Genomic DNA, 16,494 nt, shown 5'->3' with positions numbered 1-16,494 from the left:
ATTAATGAGCACCCGTGTAGCAGGCTAATTTAGAACAATAACGCCTAATTAATTACAAATAATCAGCTTCTTTCTCTCCCTTTCCTTTCTTCCGCTCGCAATGACTCACTTTCTATCTCTTCCTCCTCTGCAATTTCTTATTTTTCCCTCCTTTTGATCTCTGGTTTTCTCCTTTTCTTTGTTTCTCTCCTTCTGTCCAAATCGCCTCAGGTAGAAAAGCAGCAAAGTGGGTCTAGTTTCACCGCCCCCCCCCCCCCCCCCCCCCTCCTCCTCCACCTCCAAACCCATCTTTGACTTTCTGTCCTCCAAGCCCAGTGATTAATGCAGGGTCTTAAATTAGGCGTGGGAGGATTTGCCGATGCCGGACACGCACTCAGAACAGCCAGCAGACACACACTAATAGTATCTACTGCTAATCTATGACTGCTTACATGGATGGGCTCTTCCTCAAATGCCACTGCAGACCATTGTCGTTATAGACTAGCAGTCTGGTCGCTCGTATCAGATGTAAGAAGACTGATAGAGGTTAATAGGCTGTGGGCAGCTGCGTATAAGAGGGAGGAAAAGTTTGCGACAGTTAGCCACAGTCGGTCCCAGTGGTTGGATTCAGTAACTCACAGCTAAAGAGCGTTTTATGAAAATCTTTCTTTACAGTTTGATGCTTCCCGACGAAACTGGATGTAAGGCATGATGTGATGTGATAATTAAAAGACTGGAAGTTAAAACAAGTTGGTATCAGTTGGAGAAGAAGGGTTCATTTGATTAGATTGGAAAATATCTGATGGCAAAAGCAATTTTTTTTTATGTGTAATTAAGTAAATACTAAATAGGTTAATGAATAAGTCATGTGTCATTAGCTAACATGCTAGAGGGGTTTTGTAATTTTAATGTTTACTTATGTTTTAATGCCCTATCAATTAAACATGTCATGATGCTGCTGATGCCTTTGATCTTCTACTTTTAGCTTTACTTCAGTATTAACAAAATAATAGTCTGTTTTTTTTACTAAAATATGGGAATGCAGCGACTTTAAAAAGAAGTCTGTCGGGGCAACAAACATGAGCGGTCAGATGATCTTAAGGCGAGCCGAACACATCCCTTCTCTTCTGTAAGAATCCACCAAAGAACGTGGACCAACCTCCTGGTTCCACTTCAACCAACTGCACTCTGCAGTCATGTGGATGGTCCTTGGATTGTCTCATTTCAGTGTTCTGTTTATGAGCTTTTAGTTGTAATCTGGAAACAACATGGATGCTACAAAGAAGATGTGTTCATTTTGTTAGCTAGATTTTAGTCTCTTTTTAGTCATTTTTACCTTTTTTATAATTTTAGTCTAGTTTTAGTCAACGACAACCCAAAAAAAGTAAATGAACGATGAAGACGCCGCATTTAAAGATTACTTTTCATCATCGCTTCTTATTTAAGCAGACAGCCGATGATCGCTCCTTTTTATGCTTAAGAAAAACGGCCCTTTTTCTGTGAGCATGCAGAGCCTGAAGCAGAAAGCCTGGGTGACGCAGAGTAAAGTTCACAACCACCTTTGTGATACCCGTTGATACCCAACTGGTACTTGTAGCTTTAAAATATCATGGATTTTGAACGTCCAACAGCCCACCGCTAACATTTTAGTCCCGTCTTGATAAAGAAAACAAAACGTTCATGTCATCAGAGTTTTTATTTTCAAAGATTTATTTTTAGCTCGTCAACATCTGGTCTTCATGGAAAAAAGCTTGTTCACAAACATTTTTCATCGTCATCATTAACGAAAATAACACTGCAAAGAAGATGTGTGTTAGTTCTCAGAACTTATCCAGGTCACTATCAGGACAACAACTAATGATTACCACCTTTTTTTTTTTCATTATTACAAATACCAATGAGCCAAAAATTGATATCCAATACGGAGTTAATAAAAAGCATTTGGCCATTAAGCCAACAATAACTTTGGTCCACTATGTTTCTTCATAATATGCTGTCAAGTTTGTCAACTCAGCAGGACGGGAACCAAAACTTTCTTTCAGTTTGAAACTCATTTTTCGGATTATTTCCACACCACATTAATGCAACGGGAGTGTTGTGTTCCCACTAAGGTATCACCTCATAATCCATCCATCCATTATCTACACCGCTTATCTTGTTCAGGGTCACGGGGGGGCTGGAGTCTATCCCAGCTGTCATTGGACGATAGGTGGGGTACAACCTGGACTGATCGCCAGTCAATCACAGGGCTGACACACAGAGACAGACAACCTTTCACACTCACACCTACGGTTAACCAATAAACCTAGCAAGCATTTCTTTGGATTGTGGGAGGAAGTACCCAGAGGGAACTCAGCCATGCAAACTCCACACAGAAAGGCTCACAATATATCAGAGTTATCCTTCTGATCAAAGGACGGACCTCTTAAGTAGATCCATGTTGCCAAATGTTGTAGCGTTTCATACTCTTGAACAGTTCCTCTTCTGTGTTTTCAGGTCACCTTTGAGCAGCACAAAGAGAATCTGTCCCGCATGTTCCGTCAGTACCAGAGTCAGGAGTCTACAGGCACGATCCGAACCATCTCCGGTGTCAGCCAAAGCTCAGAAACCGTGGACTGCGTGAACGGGCCGCCTGCCGAGGAGACGGCCCCTTCCACTGTCATTGAGCTCACAGTGGAAGAGGACGCCCAGAAGTCCCCTGACTCGGCATCTGGTTCCACCATCACCTCAAGCCCACTGGAAGCTACTGATGAAAGAGGACACGCATCCATCACTGTGTCCAACATCCTCGCCGGGGCCAAAGAAGAAGAAGAGGAAGAGCGGAAGTTGGTTCAGGAGTCTACCAAGGATGGCTCAGGCGATGAAAAGGAGACAGAAGGAGCTGTGACGCAAGAGGAACAGAGCGAGGAGACAAACAAGCAAGACCAAGTGACGGAGGCTTCCACTGATGATCTACAAACTTCTGTGAGCGACCCTGCAGAAACTGTTGAAACAAAAGCAGTGGAAGAGGTTGAGGACTCTGCTGCAACACCTGAAACAGCTGCAACAGATGATGAAAAGTCTGAGAGAGAACCCAACAAAGGTGAATCATCAAACTCAATGACAGAAGACTCATTGAATGAAACAGACACAGAGCTGCCGGTGGTTTCAGAACAAGAAGATAACACTCACCAAGCGTCCCCCCCTGAGACTGCAGCCTGTGAAGAGAACAGTACGCTTGAAGCAGCCTCCATCCTTCAAGAGGACCAGGTGAAGGTGTCGTCTGTTAGTAACCAGATCCAAGCTAGTGATGCTGACAATAGCCAAGAGGAGTCCTCTTATGCTTCTGCTGCTGCCGGAGAGGACGGGGAGGTGGTAAAAAGGGAGGAAGATAAGCGCGAAGATGATGAAGACAAGAAAGATGACGAAGGCGAGAAAGATGAAGAACGAGATGAGAAGCAGGAGGTTAGCAAGGAAGAAAAAACTAAAGGAAGTGAAGCTGAAGAGAGGCAGGTGTCTGGTGTGGAGAGTCAGACTCCTCCAGCTGAGACACCTGAGCAGAATGTGACGGAAACGCCCGACAAAGAAGTTCAAGAAGAAGAGTCTTCCAGAACTGAAAGTGCAGACCAGCAGACTTCAGACACAACAGCGCCCTCTACAGCCCAGGAGGCCGCAGCAGCGTCAGACTCCACCTCACCTAGCCAGCCTTCAGAGACCACTGAAGAAGAAGAAAGCCCGTCCAGTCCTCCGGAGAGCAGCAGCACTGCGAAGAGTGCAGACTCTGTCAGCAAGACCAAAGAGATCAAAATTGCCAGACTTGATGTGTCCAATGTGGCCTTAGACACAGAGAGACTTGAACTGAAGGAGACGTCTACAGCAGTACGCATCTCCACTTTTGATCTTCCACTGAATTATCGATCTTTTCCAGTTTCACTTGTTAACCCTTATATTTACGCTAATTGTGTTTTTCCCCATAGGACACCAGCCAAGGCCAGCCGGCAGCAGCAGCAGCAGCAGCAGCAGCAGGAGGGTCTTCAGGCTCGCAGAGAGACAGCAGCTCTTCCGCCCCTCGATCCACCATGTTTCGTATCCCAGAGTTCCGCTGGTCCCACATGCACCAACGCCTCCTCACTGACCTGCTCTTCTCTATCGAGACGGATGTCCAGATGTGGAGGAGGTGAGGGAACAATGCGCTGACTTTACGAATGCTTTAGCTTACAATCATTTTGTTAATTGATTAATGGAATAGAGATTTATTGGCTTTTCGTTCCTCTGAGGAGACACTGAAGATTTCATGTCACAAGCTGTCTCCTAATTGAGCAGCACATGTGTCTTTAAGAGTCGTTAACAGATCTTTGATTTGTTATTGGGAAGATTTTAAAGAACTTGCTCAACGCATTATTTGCCATGTTTTGAAAATGAGGCAAAAAAGTTGATGAGACATTTAAGGCAATAAGAGATATTGGCCGCATTTGCAGCATTTCAGATTACATTAAAGCTCCTGTGAGGAACTTTCAGTTTGTGTTGATTTTGGCGCCCCCTGTGGACAAAGCCGTACCTCTTATCTCTTTGCTGATTTTGTCCTGTACATGCTTAAGTGGTGGTTTTTAACAAAAAATCTCATCCTGTTTTCTTAAACAGTCATATATATCACTCACTTTAAATTTCTGTCCTGGAAAATGTAAACAAAGGCAGCGTGCAGTTAATCGCTTCGTCTGACACCTACCCCCCACCAGCAGTTTCAGGCATTAAAAATAACTATATAGAAATAATCAGTCTTGTCGCTGATGGTCTGGTTTGCTTTTGTAGCTCATATAGAGTCATCAGAATTAATTTCAGCCTGTTTCATAACCAGCGAAAAACTCCTCACAGGAGCTTTAAGCAAAAAATGAAGTCTGTATGAATGCTTTAAAATTCATGCCCTATTAAGGACAGTTGATGAGATGTTAAAAAAAGCACAGGAAATGTTATTGTAAAGATATGATATGCAGGATATTTTTATCCTCGGATATTATAATTTAATGGCAAATAAGTAGAACTTTGAACATCTGATCTGAAGGAAAGGGAAGTTATTTTGAGCAGTGAAAATGCTCTCACTGTAAATTTTTCGAAATGCCACTCTTCTTTTTCTAAGAGGTTTTAATCTCTTTATATTTGTCTATGTCTTTTCTTGTCCTCTTCCTCTCAGTCACTCCACAAAGACTGTTCTGGACTTTGTGAACAGCAGCGAGAACGTCGTGTTTGTCCACAACAGCATACACCTCATCTCCCAGGTGGTGGACAACCTCATCATGGCTTGTGGAGGCATTTTACCTCTGCTTTCTGCCGCCACCTCCTCCTCTGTGAGTCTCTGATGTGTGTGTGTGTGTGTGTGTGTGTGTGTGGGTTAACCATGGCTGTATATACATGTAGTTGACGGCTCTGATCGCAGGAAGTTATCCATCCACATTGACCTTTCCCAATCACATTAGACTACAGTTAGCTGCCTCCTAACGTTGTTAGTTTGTTTTTGTGTTGTCTCGCTCAGTGACCGACGCTCTCTTACGTCACTCTTTGCCTTTAACAAAGACTTGATCGGTCTGTGCAAGAAACAGGTTCATGTTCGGTTCTATTATAATTTGATTTCATTCAGTTGGTCTGTAACCAAATTCAAAACTGGATGTAACAAATTCCAAATGTAAATGCTCCTCTGTGGGATGTTTCATCAGTAAAGCTCTTACACATATTTCATGCAGACATTATATTTTTAGATGCATTTTTTTTTGTCCAAATTTTAGATGTTTCATGTTTTTCCACGTTATTTATCAGAAAAAGTAAAAACCGTAATTAAAAGATACTGAACATTTATAGATTCACATTGATCGGCTCATTTGTAGCTCTCTTCTTCTTTTTAAATCTTGTAAATGATCCATATTTGTTCATTAGGAACGTTTCTTATATGCCAAGTAAATGTTAGGTTGTGAATGTATTTAGAATTTTAATTTTGACAAAAAATCTTAGGAAGTGGATCTTAAAGGGGGGCGGTATTATGCTAATTTCAAGCTCTGTGATACCTGTGGAGTAGCTTAGCATAATTTACAGTCTCACACTGGTGTGTGCAGGCCCTCATACAGCCTCTGCCTCAAACACTCAGTCAGCTCTGTCCCTTTAAGACACCCCACCCCTACAAGCCCGCTTCCTTCTCATTGACCAGCTCTCCAAAGCCTGCTGATGCTGCACTTTGTGACATCACAAAGTGCAGCGTTCACAGCAGCCTGCAGACTGTGCCGAGAAGCCTGGTGATTACTCCAACATACTTTACCTACTGATTTGAAACTCCACCCACGTTTAGTCTGGGCATCCAACATTGTAACATTATATATATGTCTTAAAATTTAAGGCACATTTCTTTTTAAACGACAGGTTCTAAGGTTCCTGGAGCTTTGTGTCAGAGTTTATGACTGTGTACGAACAATTTAAAGGTTAGTTCTGTACTTACACATTAAATCTCCCTCTCTCTTTGCCTCCAGCATGAACTGGAGAACATTGAACCATCCCAGGGCCTGTCAGTGGAGGCTTCCATCACCTTCTTGCAGCGCCTCATCAACCTTGTTGACGTTCTCATCTTTGCCAGCTCGCTCAACTTCACTGAGATAGAAGCAGAGAAAAACATGTCGTCGGGAGGAATCCTCCGACAGTGCCTTCGCCTTGGTACGCACCTGATGGTTTTATTTAAACCGACCCAGTACTCCTAACGATGCTCTTTTGTTTCCATGCTCATGCCGTCTTTCCCTTGTCCGTGCCATTATTTGATTTCTTGAATCATTTTTGCTTCTCATCTGTGTCCTTTTACCAAGCCCTCCGTCCTCCCCTGTTCATCGATCCGCCTCATGTCAGCCGGCAGTAGCCTCTCATGTTCGCCTCAGTCATGGCTCCCTGTAGCCTTTTTGACCCTCCCTTCTGTATTCTCTCCTTCCCTGCTCCCGCTGCTCTCATCCTCCTCGCCTCCTTCACTCCGCTCGTATCAGCACTCTCTTATCTTGTTATTATAACCCCACTGCATGGCAACACTCTAAAATGGCTGCTATCATGATATAGTGAGCTCTACAATAATGGCCTTGGCTATACTGTAGTGCAGCGTAGCCCGAGGCCTTCTTTTCCCCTGCCTTCTGTTCCAGGCTATTACAGTTTCCTCTGACAGCATCAAAAGCCGAGCCACGCTGCAGCTGAATAAAAGATATTGAAATTGTTACATTATTCATTTTATGTGGTGCACCTTTTCAGCAAACACAGATCAACACAGCGTACACACACACACACTCAGCGCGGAAGTGGTGCAATACTTTCTACACTGATTTAAATAACTTCTTCACGCTTGGCTCCGTCTACGTAATGGTGCATATCCAGGTATCAGCTTTTGCTTTTAAATACTCGTTGCAGTGAGTGTTAGAAACAAAAAGGCTTTCAGACTGCTGCACGAAAAGCTCGTCTCCGCTCTGATGTTATCCAACCGCTCTCACAGTTGTTGGGTTTGCAGTGATGCCACCGTACCACAGGTCCGGTTTTAGAAAGCCACCCTTATGAAATGAATATTTGATGAGGTATGCGCTCCCCATTGCTGGCACCTAATCTGATTTTGGAACACTGTAACAAGGTTTTAGCATCCCCTCCCCTCCCTCCCCCCTCTCGTTTTATAAATGGTCGTATGAAAGAGTAGTCCTAATGGAAAAAGCGAGCCCATTTCCAGACGGAATAATTCCCTCCTTCGTAATCTAAATGGCTCAGAGTTAACATTTGTCAGTTGTCAGGAGCAAAGCAGTGGGGGTTGGGAGGGAGGGGGGGCTCCCACGGAGGAGCTGCACATTAGATTACAAATGGTAAGTGTGCCAGTTTTGAACCCACCCGAAGTTGTCGGGGGGTTTTTTTGCGACAAAGGACACGTCTTGCTGCCTACTCAGCATGTGCACACACAGACAGCGTCATTTGTTATGGGAGCTGCACACAGTGGATGTGATTCAGGAGCACACCCTTGCTCTGTGACCTTGGGAGGAGAGGTGGAGCAGGGAAGAGTGAACGGTGCTGCCAGAGTTGGCCAGTGCACTGACCTTGTCGTGGCCCCACTTTCTCTCCTTTGTTTTTGTCTCTCTCAGCAGCTACTGGTGTGGTTTTCCCAGTTTAAGAGCCGGAGTTTCACAGAAATTCCTCTTTATCTTTTGCCGCCTTCTTTGGGTACCATCCGTTAGGGATGTCACTATAATGCTACTAGATATTTCCCAGAAAATTACTGTATTTACTTTACATAATACCCCTCTCTTTCTGTCACTCCCCAGTGTGTGCTATGGCCGTGAGAAACTGTCTGGAGTGTCAGCAAGCCCAGTTTAAGCATGGCACAGAAGGCACAGCGCGGAGCTACACAGCCATGCCCAGCGCTCAGCTGGGAGCATCCAAGTCTGGATCTGCACAGGCAAGTAACCCAATCCATCTCACTACATTATCTTACACTTCCTCGGCTGTTTCTCAGATTTGTTCTGAATTTTTCATCCCGAAATAAAAACTGAAATTGTTTAACAGACGTCCTTTTTTAGCTTCTTCTTCCTTTGCCCTTTTCCCATCCTCAGTAGTAAGCCAGAGGGAGCTTTGTCCTTTGTCCTGCTCGCCAATGAAAAAACAAGTGTTATTGCATTAGCTCATATCTTATTGTATTACCACACTGGTTGCTATTTTTGACACCAGACGAGGCCCTTTGTCATTGGTCCTTTGATCTGATACAGTAGCTTCCAGTAAAGTCATGTTGTTCTTCCCTGAACCGGGTGTTAAAGCTCATTTATAATGCAGCGGCTCCATGGAAAAGCCATTATGTTAAGGACACGATCCCAGGAGGGATGGCTTCCCTAAGCTGTGAAACCTTACCCTGCTCCATGCAGTGCACATGGATTAATAAACATCCTGATTGGTGTACAAGGACATGTGTCGCATGCACTTCACTCGGAGACAATAAAACAGCTTTCCCACCAAAATTAGTGCTTTCACACGGGTTTTTCAGACCCGGGAAGACCCGCTAATAAATGCAGAATGTCACCTTTCCCATTGCCACTGGAGTATACTCCTTTCTGCTGTCTCACCATCTGACGTCACAAACGCGCCGGAAACGGGAGCAAACAACTTCCCCTCGGATCAGAAGAAGCTCTCTGACGTCGCTGTCGTGCCAGTGTTGCTGCATCTTGCGCGGACCAAATTACAAAATTCGCCGTTGTGTATTGTTCTTCTGTATTTACGCGACCGGCCGGAACCTCAGTGCGCGTCATAGCATCGCGCCGGAAAGGGGGCGGAGATCAGTGTGTCGACCCGGGTTTTGTGTTCCCATCAATGCCGATAAGAGCCGAGGCGATAATTACCCGTGTCTACTGCAGAGTCATTTGACCCGGGTCTGAATGCCGATTGTAGCCTTTCCTACTAAGCAAAAAAGCAGAGTGTTAGCGGGTTTTATGACCAGTGGGAAAGCGGCTTAATACAGCTCATGTTGTGATGGTTTGATTTTCATGCATGCATGCAGAGTCCTGTGGATGCAGTGACAGGTGGACTGTCTCCAGTCAGAGACCTGGACCGGCTTCTTCAGGACATGGACATTAACCGTCTCAGGGCTGTCGTCTTCAGAGATATTGTGAGTTGTACATTACATACATTCATGTGAGGCACAGGCATAAAATAACGTGCAAATTACTCCACTGTTAGAGTTTTTCGAAGGACAAAGACACAGAGAACGTTTAGTGTGTATTGTTTGTTTCAGGAGGACAGTAAGCAGGCCCAGTTTCTGGCTCTTGCCGTCGTCTACTTCATCTCGGTCCTCATGGTGTCAAAGTACCGCGACATCCTGGAGCCCCACAATGACAAGAAACAACCTCAAAGATCGCAGTCTTCCAGGAGCACAGGTACACGAACAATCATCTGAAATATTGAACTAATTAGGCGATCTGTACTGCAGGTGCTTGCAATATTTTTATGCTTTTGATCCCTTAATAAAAAGCCCCGTCTAGAATAATTCAAAACCTCATTTGAAAAACTAATTAAATTTTGTTTTCTTCTTCATCTTGGGATAATTTGTATGTGTCCCATCGTCTTTCTCAGGCAAGCCTTTATCTCTCACATCTCTATATTTCTGTCCGTGTCTTCACAGATAGCGGTGCCATGTCTGGTGGTCTTGAAGTAGAGAACGGCGTCTCTCTCCGGCGTTACGATTCAGGCATCGGTGACGACCACACCTCGTCCGCCGCCAGCGAGGCAGACCTATCCTCCGGCGTCACTCACGGACCGGACGCCATCTCTGAGGCCTTGTCCACGCTGTCCTCTGAGGTCAGGCCTTCCCTGCCCGCTGATGCGAAGGGCAAAAATGTGAAGGACATCCTGCGCAGCCTCGTGAGCGCTCCAACCGATGACGTCATGGTGGATCCGGGTCTGCTGCCTCCGGCGTTTCTGGGAGTTTTGGGCGATGCGGCCGTGAATCCATCGCAGTTCCGCTCATTTGATAGGTGAGGGCTCAAATCTCCATGACTATACAGACTCCTACTTCACCTTACAGAAAAATGACTGTTTTGCTTTGCACTTTTTGGATTGTGGGAACAAATCTGGGCTAAAATTCCTCCTGAGCTGACATGGTTGCAGACTTGACAGCTCCATCAGTTTCCCAACAGCCCATATGGTGTTTATATGTGATTCTCAGGCTTCACAGTTTCATACATTTTATCCCAACATAACTGCGGGGGACTTTTAGAAGTCAGACCTTGAAGACATCTCAGCTTGGTATCCTCCGAGGAGGCTTTGGTGGATCTTAAACCTTCTGTAACAAAAACCCTTTTGAACCGGGGGGAATCGAAGCCTCCGACTCCTTCCCCCTTACTCCCATTGTTGTGTCTTTGAGCTGTCGATGTAGCGCCTCATCCCAAGCAAACTGCCTTTAAAAAGAACCTGTCTTGAGGAAAACAGGAGCTGTGTCTGGGATGAAGAGACGGAGAAACGTAGCTGGCAGGAAGCTGTTTCTTTTCACCGTGTCACAGATATTTAACTACTTTCTTTTTCATCTCCCCGGCTGCTTGTCTCTCTCTGTCTGACATTCAAAGCGGTAGCCCCCTTTTTTTTTCTGACATAAAAGCTGTAGAATTTGCATTAGCCCCGGAGGTGCAGGGGGTGAGCAGTCAGGAGCAGGGCTTCAAAAGCAGAGCTGGGTACTGAAGACACAGACGGGCCCAGGTGAGAGAAGATGGTCACCGGTCTGGTTTGCATTTGGAGCGATGGTTCTGAGACAGACGCTCACAAGCGGCAGAGAGGTGGGGGGAGAGGGAAGGAGAGAGCGATGGAAGAAGGGGGAGAACGAAGTCTCCATGGGGGTGATGTCAAGTCAAGGTTCTCATGTACTGAAGAAAACATTTCTGTGCCTCTCTCTCTCTCTCTCGCTCTCACAAACACACTTAGTCCGTCTGCCTTCCCCCCCAACTGTGGGAATTCCACGGCATCTCTGTGATCGCGTGTCTTTATCTGAGGAATGCTTTGTCAGGTCTCAGGGCGCTCCTCATATCAGGGGGATTAGACTGGCTCCTGTCCGCTGAGCACACTCAGTAGGAAGAGAGGACATCAGGAGAGCTGGAGAACATAGGCTAACAGCTTGCTGCCTATGGGAGCCTCTTCATGCGGGGTGTACAGAGCAGGCACAGACGGCAAAGCTCTTTTTTAAGAGGAAATAAAAGCTGCTGAGGGTGTTCACACATAAACACAACGTAGGGCTGTAACTGATTTATTTTTATTATCAGATTAAGCATAAGGATTTTTTCCCAGCCCATCCCCTACCCCGTCTTCAGCCCTGGGCCCCATGTTCACTGGTTCCTACTGAGTACAGAAAAAATCAAAAAGGGGTCCCAAATGTAAACATATACAATATATAAAAGCAATACCAGTCTTTGGACACACAGACAGTACTAGTCGGCTGGTTAATTAAGTTAAACATCATCATGTAAAACGCACGGGTGAGGAATGGTTGGGCGAAGTTTTTCCGGCTCTGAACCAACATCGGAGGTAGTAACAGAGGCGTAACAGCGTCAGTGTAAACGGGGCGGCTATGGCTCAGTTGCAGAGTCGGTCGTCTTTCAGTTGGAAGGCAGTTCGATCCCCGGCTCCCTCAGTCTACATGTCAAAGTGTCCTTGTGCAAGACCCTGAACCCCGAATGTGATGACTGATTGACCACTTGGTTGGCCACTTTACGTAGCAGCCTCTACCATCCGTTGTATGAATGTGTGTGTGAAAGGGTGAATGTGACATGTAGTGTAAAAGTATATAAGTAATTACCATTTCCATTTAAGCGTCAGAGCTGGCAGGGCAGAACAGCGCTGTGTGCGTGTATGTGAAGCTCGCCTTTTTTGTTTATATGGTGCGCGCCTTTTACTCCCGCAGCGCGATGTAAAAACACACTCTTGGCCAGCTCTACGCCGGCGTTGCTTGCTTCCAGGTAAAATGGCGAAGGCGGTGTGGCGGCAGGGCTTCGTTACGGCGCTGTGGCAGAACCACAATGTGAAAAGGGCTCTAGTAAAATCAAATGTTACCTTATTTCTTCTCGAAACATTGTAGGTTATGTAATAGATGTTATCTGGAGGGAAAAAAGTTTTTTATAATTTTTGGAAATTTAAAAGCTTTTAAATTGTGAAATTGTAAGAGAAACCTGAATACAGCAAGAAATTGCATTCCAGTTTTTAAGAGCCCATGTTGATATCCTACAAACAGTCTTAAACTCAAAGGTGCTTTCATTTCATTGATACAAAACAAGAAAATTAGTCATTTATGTTTGATCATCTACTGATAGATGTCTTTATTTGCCGTGTTAAAACATGCACACGTGTAAGCCTTTCTTCTTCTAGATTCCCTACGGTCCCTATTTCTAAGACCTCACTGCCTGAGGTGCCAAATTACTGTGATACCTCTTGGTTAAAGCCCCCCTCCAGTGAAAATCCAGTGTTTAACCTTGTAAACATCTCCATGTGATGTTCTTCATGTGCTACAAGACATAACAGGGACAACATCAGCAGTCATCTCCATGGCTGGGCCTGTCTGCTTTTAAACTGCAGTGTACCAAGGACAGGCTGAACAACACGTTTTCAGATTGGCAGGTTTGTGATGTCACAAACCTAAGGAGCCAATCCCGTTAATGGACGGGGCGACGCTATGCATATCATTATGTGCAACCTATGGCAACCACTTCGGCGATGCGCGAGCCAGCTGTAACCGTCAACGTAATGTTTGCAAACTCACTACTGACTACTAACGTTAACGTTACTACTGCTAATTACTACATTTCAAGCTCGCTAAGTTTCAACAAGTTGCTACTAAACGATGGCAGAGACGTGTTTTGCTTTCATGACGGTGGTGGCGGTTGGAAATTTGCATAGTGGGCGGGGCTTATGCCGATTTTTTTTAGAGAAGGAGAAGGAGGAGATGTTGGGAGGATTTTTAAGGTATTTAAACGTATTTTGCAGACACAATTTATCATTTCAAGCAGAGCATTTTATATGTCTTAAAACATGACTGGAGCTGCTCTTTAAATCTATCCTATCCATATCATTCACTGGCTTAACCTCTATATTTACTCCCTTATCTTAGTTTACCACTCGTTATCAGCCCGCTGTCTGTAGTCCTTACCCTCTACAATTCTACCTACCATGCATTTAGACATGTTTATTATCTTGTTGTGACTTCTATCACTGCTCAGCATCTAACCAGTAAGTCTGCCAGTGACACCAGTACAAGCCAGAGCTGACATTCTACACTGACATCTCCTGCCAAAACACGGCAACTTTCCACTTACCCAGAGGGCTAAATTTACGAGAGCAGCGTATGAAAGAAGCCGGGATCTCCCAGATAAAAACCGGGGGGCTGGTCAGAGGGTGAAGTATCCCTCCTGATTTATCTGCCAGCGGAGACCTGCTGGATTTCTCCCATCCATTTCTCAGCCGTGCCCCTGTTATGACAGCCAGTCTGCAAATATTTGCTGACACTAACCAGAACTAAACAGTGTCATTGTACGAGCCGGTGATTTAGGCCGCGTGGTTCAGCAGAATATGTGTGTGTGTTAGACGTTGGGATATACATGGCGCAGTTGTTTGCATTCCTGGCAGCAGACTCGGCATGCATGTGAGAGTTGATGTACAGATGAGTTTTGTTGATGTTGAAGTGTTGTTAATGTGCTGCTTAGGAAGACGCTAAGCATGTTGGACACAAACACAGCTGAGAGAGTGAGAGCTGCTTCCCTCGGTTTGCAAAGTCTACATCAAAGTTTCAAGAAGAGCGCTTCTGTGAAGGAAGTAAACAGGGATTCAGACTGTGTGTAACACTTTAAAGTGATCCTGCTCTGAACTTACAGGCTAATGACCTTTAATTTGATGCTGTTTATATTTTAACAAGCTGACAACAGACTTTATGTGTTGCTTAAAATAAATGTTTTACTTAACATTGCTAATATTAGGGCCCATTTTTGGGGCCTATAGCCACGAAAGTAAGTAAGTAATAAAGTATATTAATATAGCGTATAAGTCACAAAGTGCTTTACAGGGACATCACACACAGAAGTATAGATATGAAAGAGAAAATGGCCATATAAGCAACATGAATAAAAGCGTGCAAACAGTTTAAAACCCCGACCCAGGATACAATAAACAATAAAAAATGTTAAAGTTTAGTTGCAATGTCCTGAAAATCACAGAGGGTCTTACGGTTTGTACACGGAACAGCAAATGCAGCATGTTTGACCTGAGGGAGCGAGTTCACAGGTAGGGGTGAATAAGTTCAGCCACATATTTCGATTTAATGGGAACACTTAGCATTTAAAAGTTGTCACAAAGACGTCAATGCAAACAAAAATATGAGTAAAATTAACAATATTTCTACGATGGAAAAACTGGAAGGACGCGGTCTACGGAGGATGGGTCACTTGTAGCCTGTGTACACCGCTAAGGCCCAACTGAAATGAGACGGTCTGGTCTTCAGGAGGATTTCCTGTTTGCGTCACCAGCTGTTCCCGCCCTAAGTCTTGCGTCACCAAACGCCGCTCCTGTCGCCTAGCAACAGGTAGCTAGAGGGCTAACTAGCGATCATAACTAAAGGTTGTGTATGAGCTATTATTTGAAAGATAATTTGATTCAAGGCAGCTTTTGTTTTTGTTAACATTTTTATCACTAGCAATTCGATTGAGTTGAAACCAAAAACTTTTACATATAAAATTATATTCCTTGGCCGCTATAGAGGCCGCCATCTTGTTTGATTTGGCGTCCAATGAAGCTCGGGATACGCTGGGTCGCTAAGGACGCACCGGATGCATCCTTTATAGCCCAGGAAAAGGAGGACGCAGTAGTACACTAGGCTGCGTTTTCCAAAGCATATCCTTCATTGAAAACAGTTTTTTTTAACAAGCAACACAAGAAATAAACACCCAGAACTCACATTAAACAGAACTCAAGACACCTCCCAAGATGCTCGTACGTTCTATGATACGGTTCCCACAATTTGATAAGCATGTACATATATACGTACATTTATATACATGCATTTTTGAGGTATAATATTGTGTTTCTGTAGCAAACATCACACAGTCATACTCAAGTGGATTATCCTTGTGTGCACACTCGCACACAAAGAGGAAAATGGAGTTCTGCTATTCTCCTTCTTTTTATGCCCTGAGGTCCAAGTCACTCCACTCATTAATCACTGATGTCATCAAGGTCGTGCCCCTCCCAGACCGGCCATCATCGTCCAATCAGAGCTCGAGCAACTTCAAATGCAGCAGACTTTATTAGAGCCGATTTGAAAGGAGCGTGTGTTGCAAACGTTTGAGACATTCACATGCACACGGCTGCATTAAACAAGGGTGAAATAGGAGATCAAAGCTCTGCTGGGGTGTCTCTCCCCTCCCTCACGTGTGCTGGCTCCGACGTTAACCCTCTGGAGAATGATATTTTTACACACACACACACTCCCTCGCTCATTGTCGCACTTGTTTCACCTGAAATAGCAGAGATTACTGGAATCACTGTGTTTACTGCACTTATCCATTGTAGGTTAAATCCTTTAAATAATTCAGCACACACACACAGACACGCACACACTCAGCCCTGGGCTCTTGTTTGTGGGTTGAGTGGGGCCGCTGACGGCTGATTAATCGACTGGGGCGGCCCACTCATGATAAGTGTGGCTAATGACCTGCTGAATAATTCACTGGGCCTTTGCTGGGGAACAGATGGAAGGCCAAACACATACACGGACATGTTCGCCGGCGCACACATTTATTTGTACGCTCATTTGCATATATTCAAATATTTTCACACACGCACACACCTAGCCTCCGCACGCCGGGGTTCCTCTTGTCTCCCCGTCTCTCTCTCCTGCTGTTGACACCTGGGGTGCTTCACGTCAGCGCCGCCCTTGTTCCCAGATACCACCGTCCAGAGCGTCGCTATCAGACCAAGAAAAAGTTACCAGAAACTTTTATCTCCACCCTTACCAGGCTATCAATACCTCCTCTCCCC

General features: G+C 44.9%; 1 protein-coding gene across 2 annotated transcripts in view; it reads left to right on the top strand.

The window, feature by feature from the left end:
• lrba (LPS-responsive vesicle trafficking, beach and anchor containing) overlaps window positions 1-16,494 on the top strand; it is a 226,148-nt gene that overhangs the window by 64,471 nt on the left and 145,183 nt on the right. The window contains exons 22-29 of one of the 2 annotated variants that reach the window (XM_069665172.1): window positions 2,476-3,837; window positions 3,936-4,135; window positions 5,147-5,300; window positions 6,468-6,648; window positions 8,268-8,401; window positions 9,491-9,598; window positions 9,725-9,866; window positions 10,112-10,463. In XM_069665172.1, the coding sequence (XP_069521273.1) occupies window positions 2,476-3,837; window positions 3,936-4,135; window positions 5,147-5,300; window positions 6,468-6,648; window positions 8,268-8,401; window positions 9,491-9,598; window positions 9,725-9,866; window positions 10,112-10,463 (2,633 nt within the window). The remainder of the gene's footprint in view (window positions 1-2,475; window positions 3,838-3,935; window positions 4,136-5,146; window positions 5,301-6,467; window positions 6,649-8,267; window positions 8,402-9,490; window positions 9,599-9,724; window positions 9,867-10,111; window positions 10,464-16,494) is intronic. The other variant, XM_069665171.1, reaches the window with a different exon arrangement.

Source organism: Semicossyphus pulcher, unplaced genomic scaffold (genome assembly GCF_022749685.1).
Source record: "Semicossyphus pulcher isolate SPU_LCO1_2020_fin unplaced genomic scaffold, fSemPul1.0.p SCAF_17, whole genome shotgun sequence".
Taxonomy (NCBI): domain Eukaryota; kingdom Metazoa; phylum Chordata; class Actinopteri; order Labriformes; family Labridae; genus Semicossyphus; species Semicossyphus pulcher.
The sequence above is the reverse complement of the archived record's forward strand: the minus strand, read 5'-3'. Positions and strand labels throughout refer to the sequence as shown.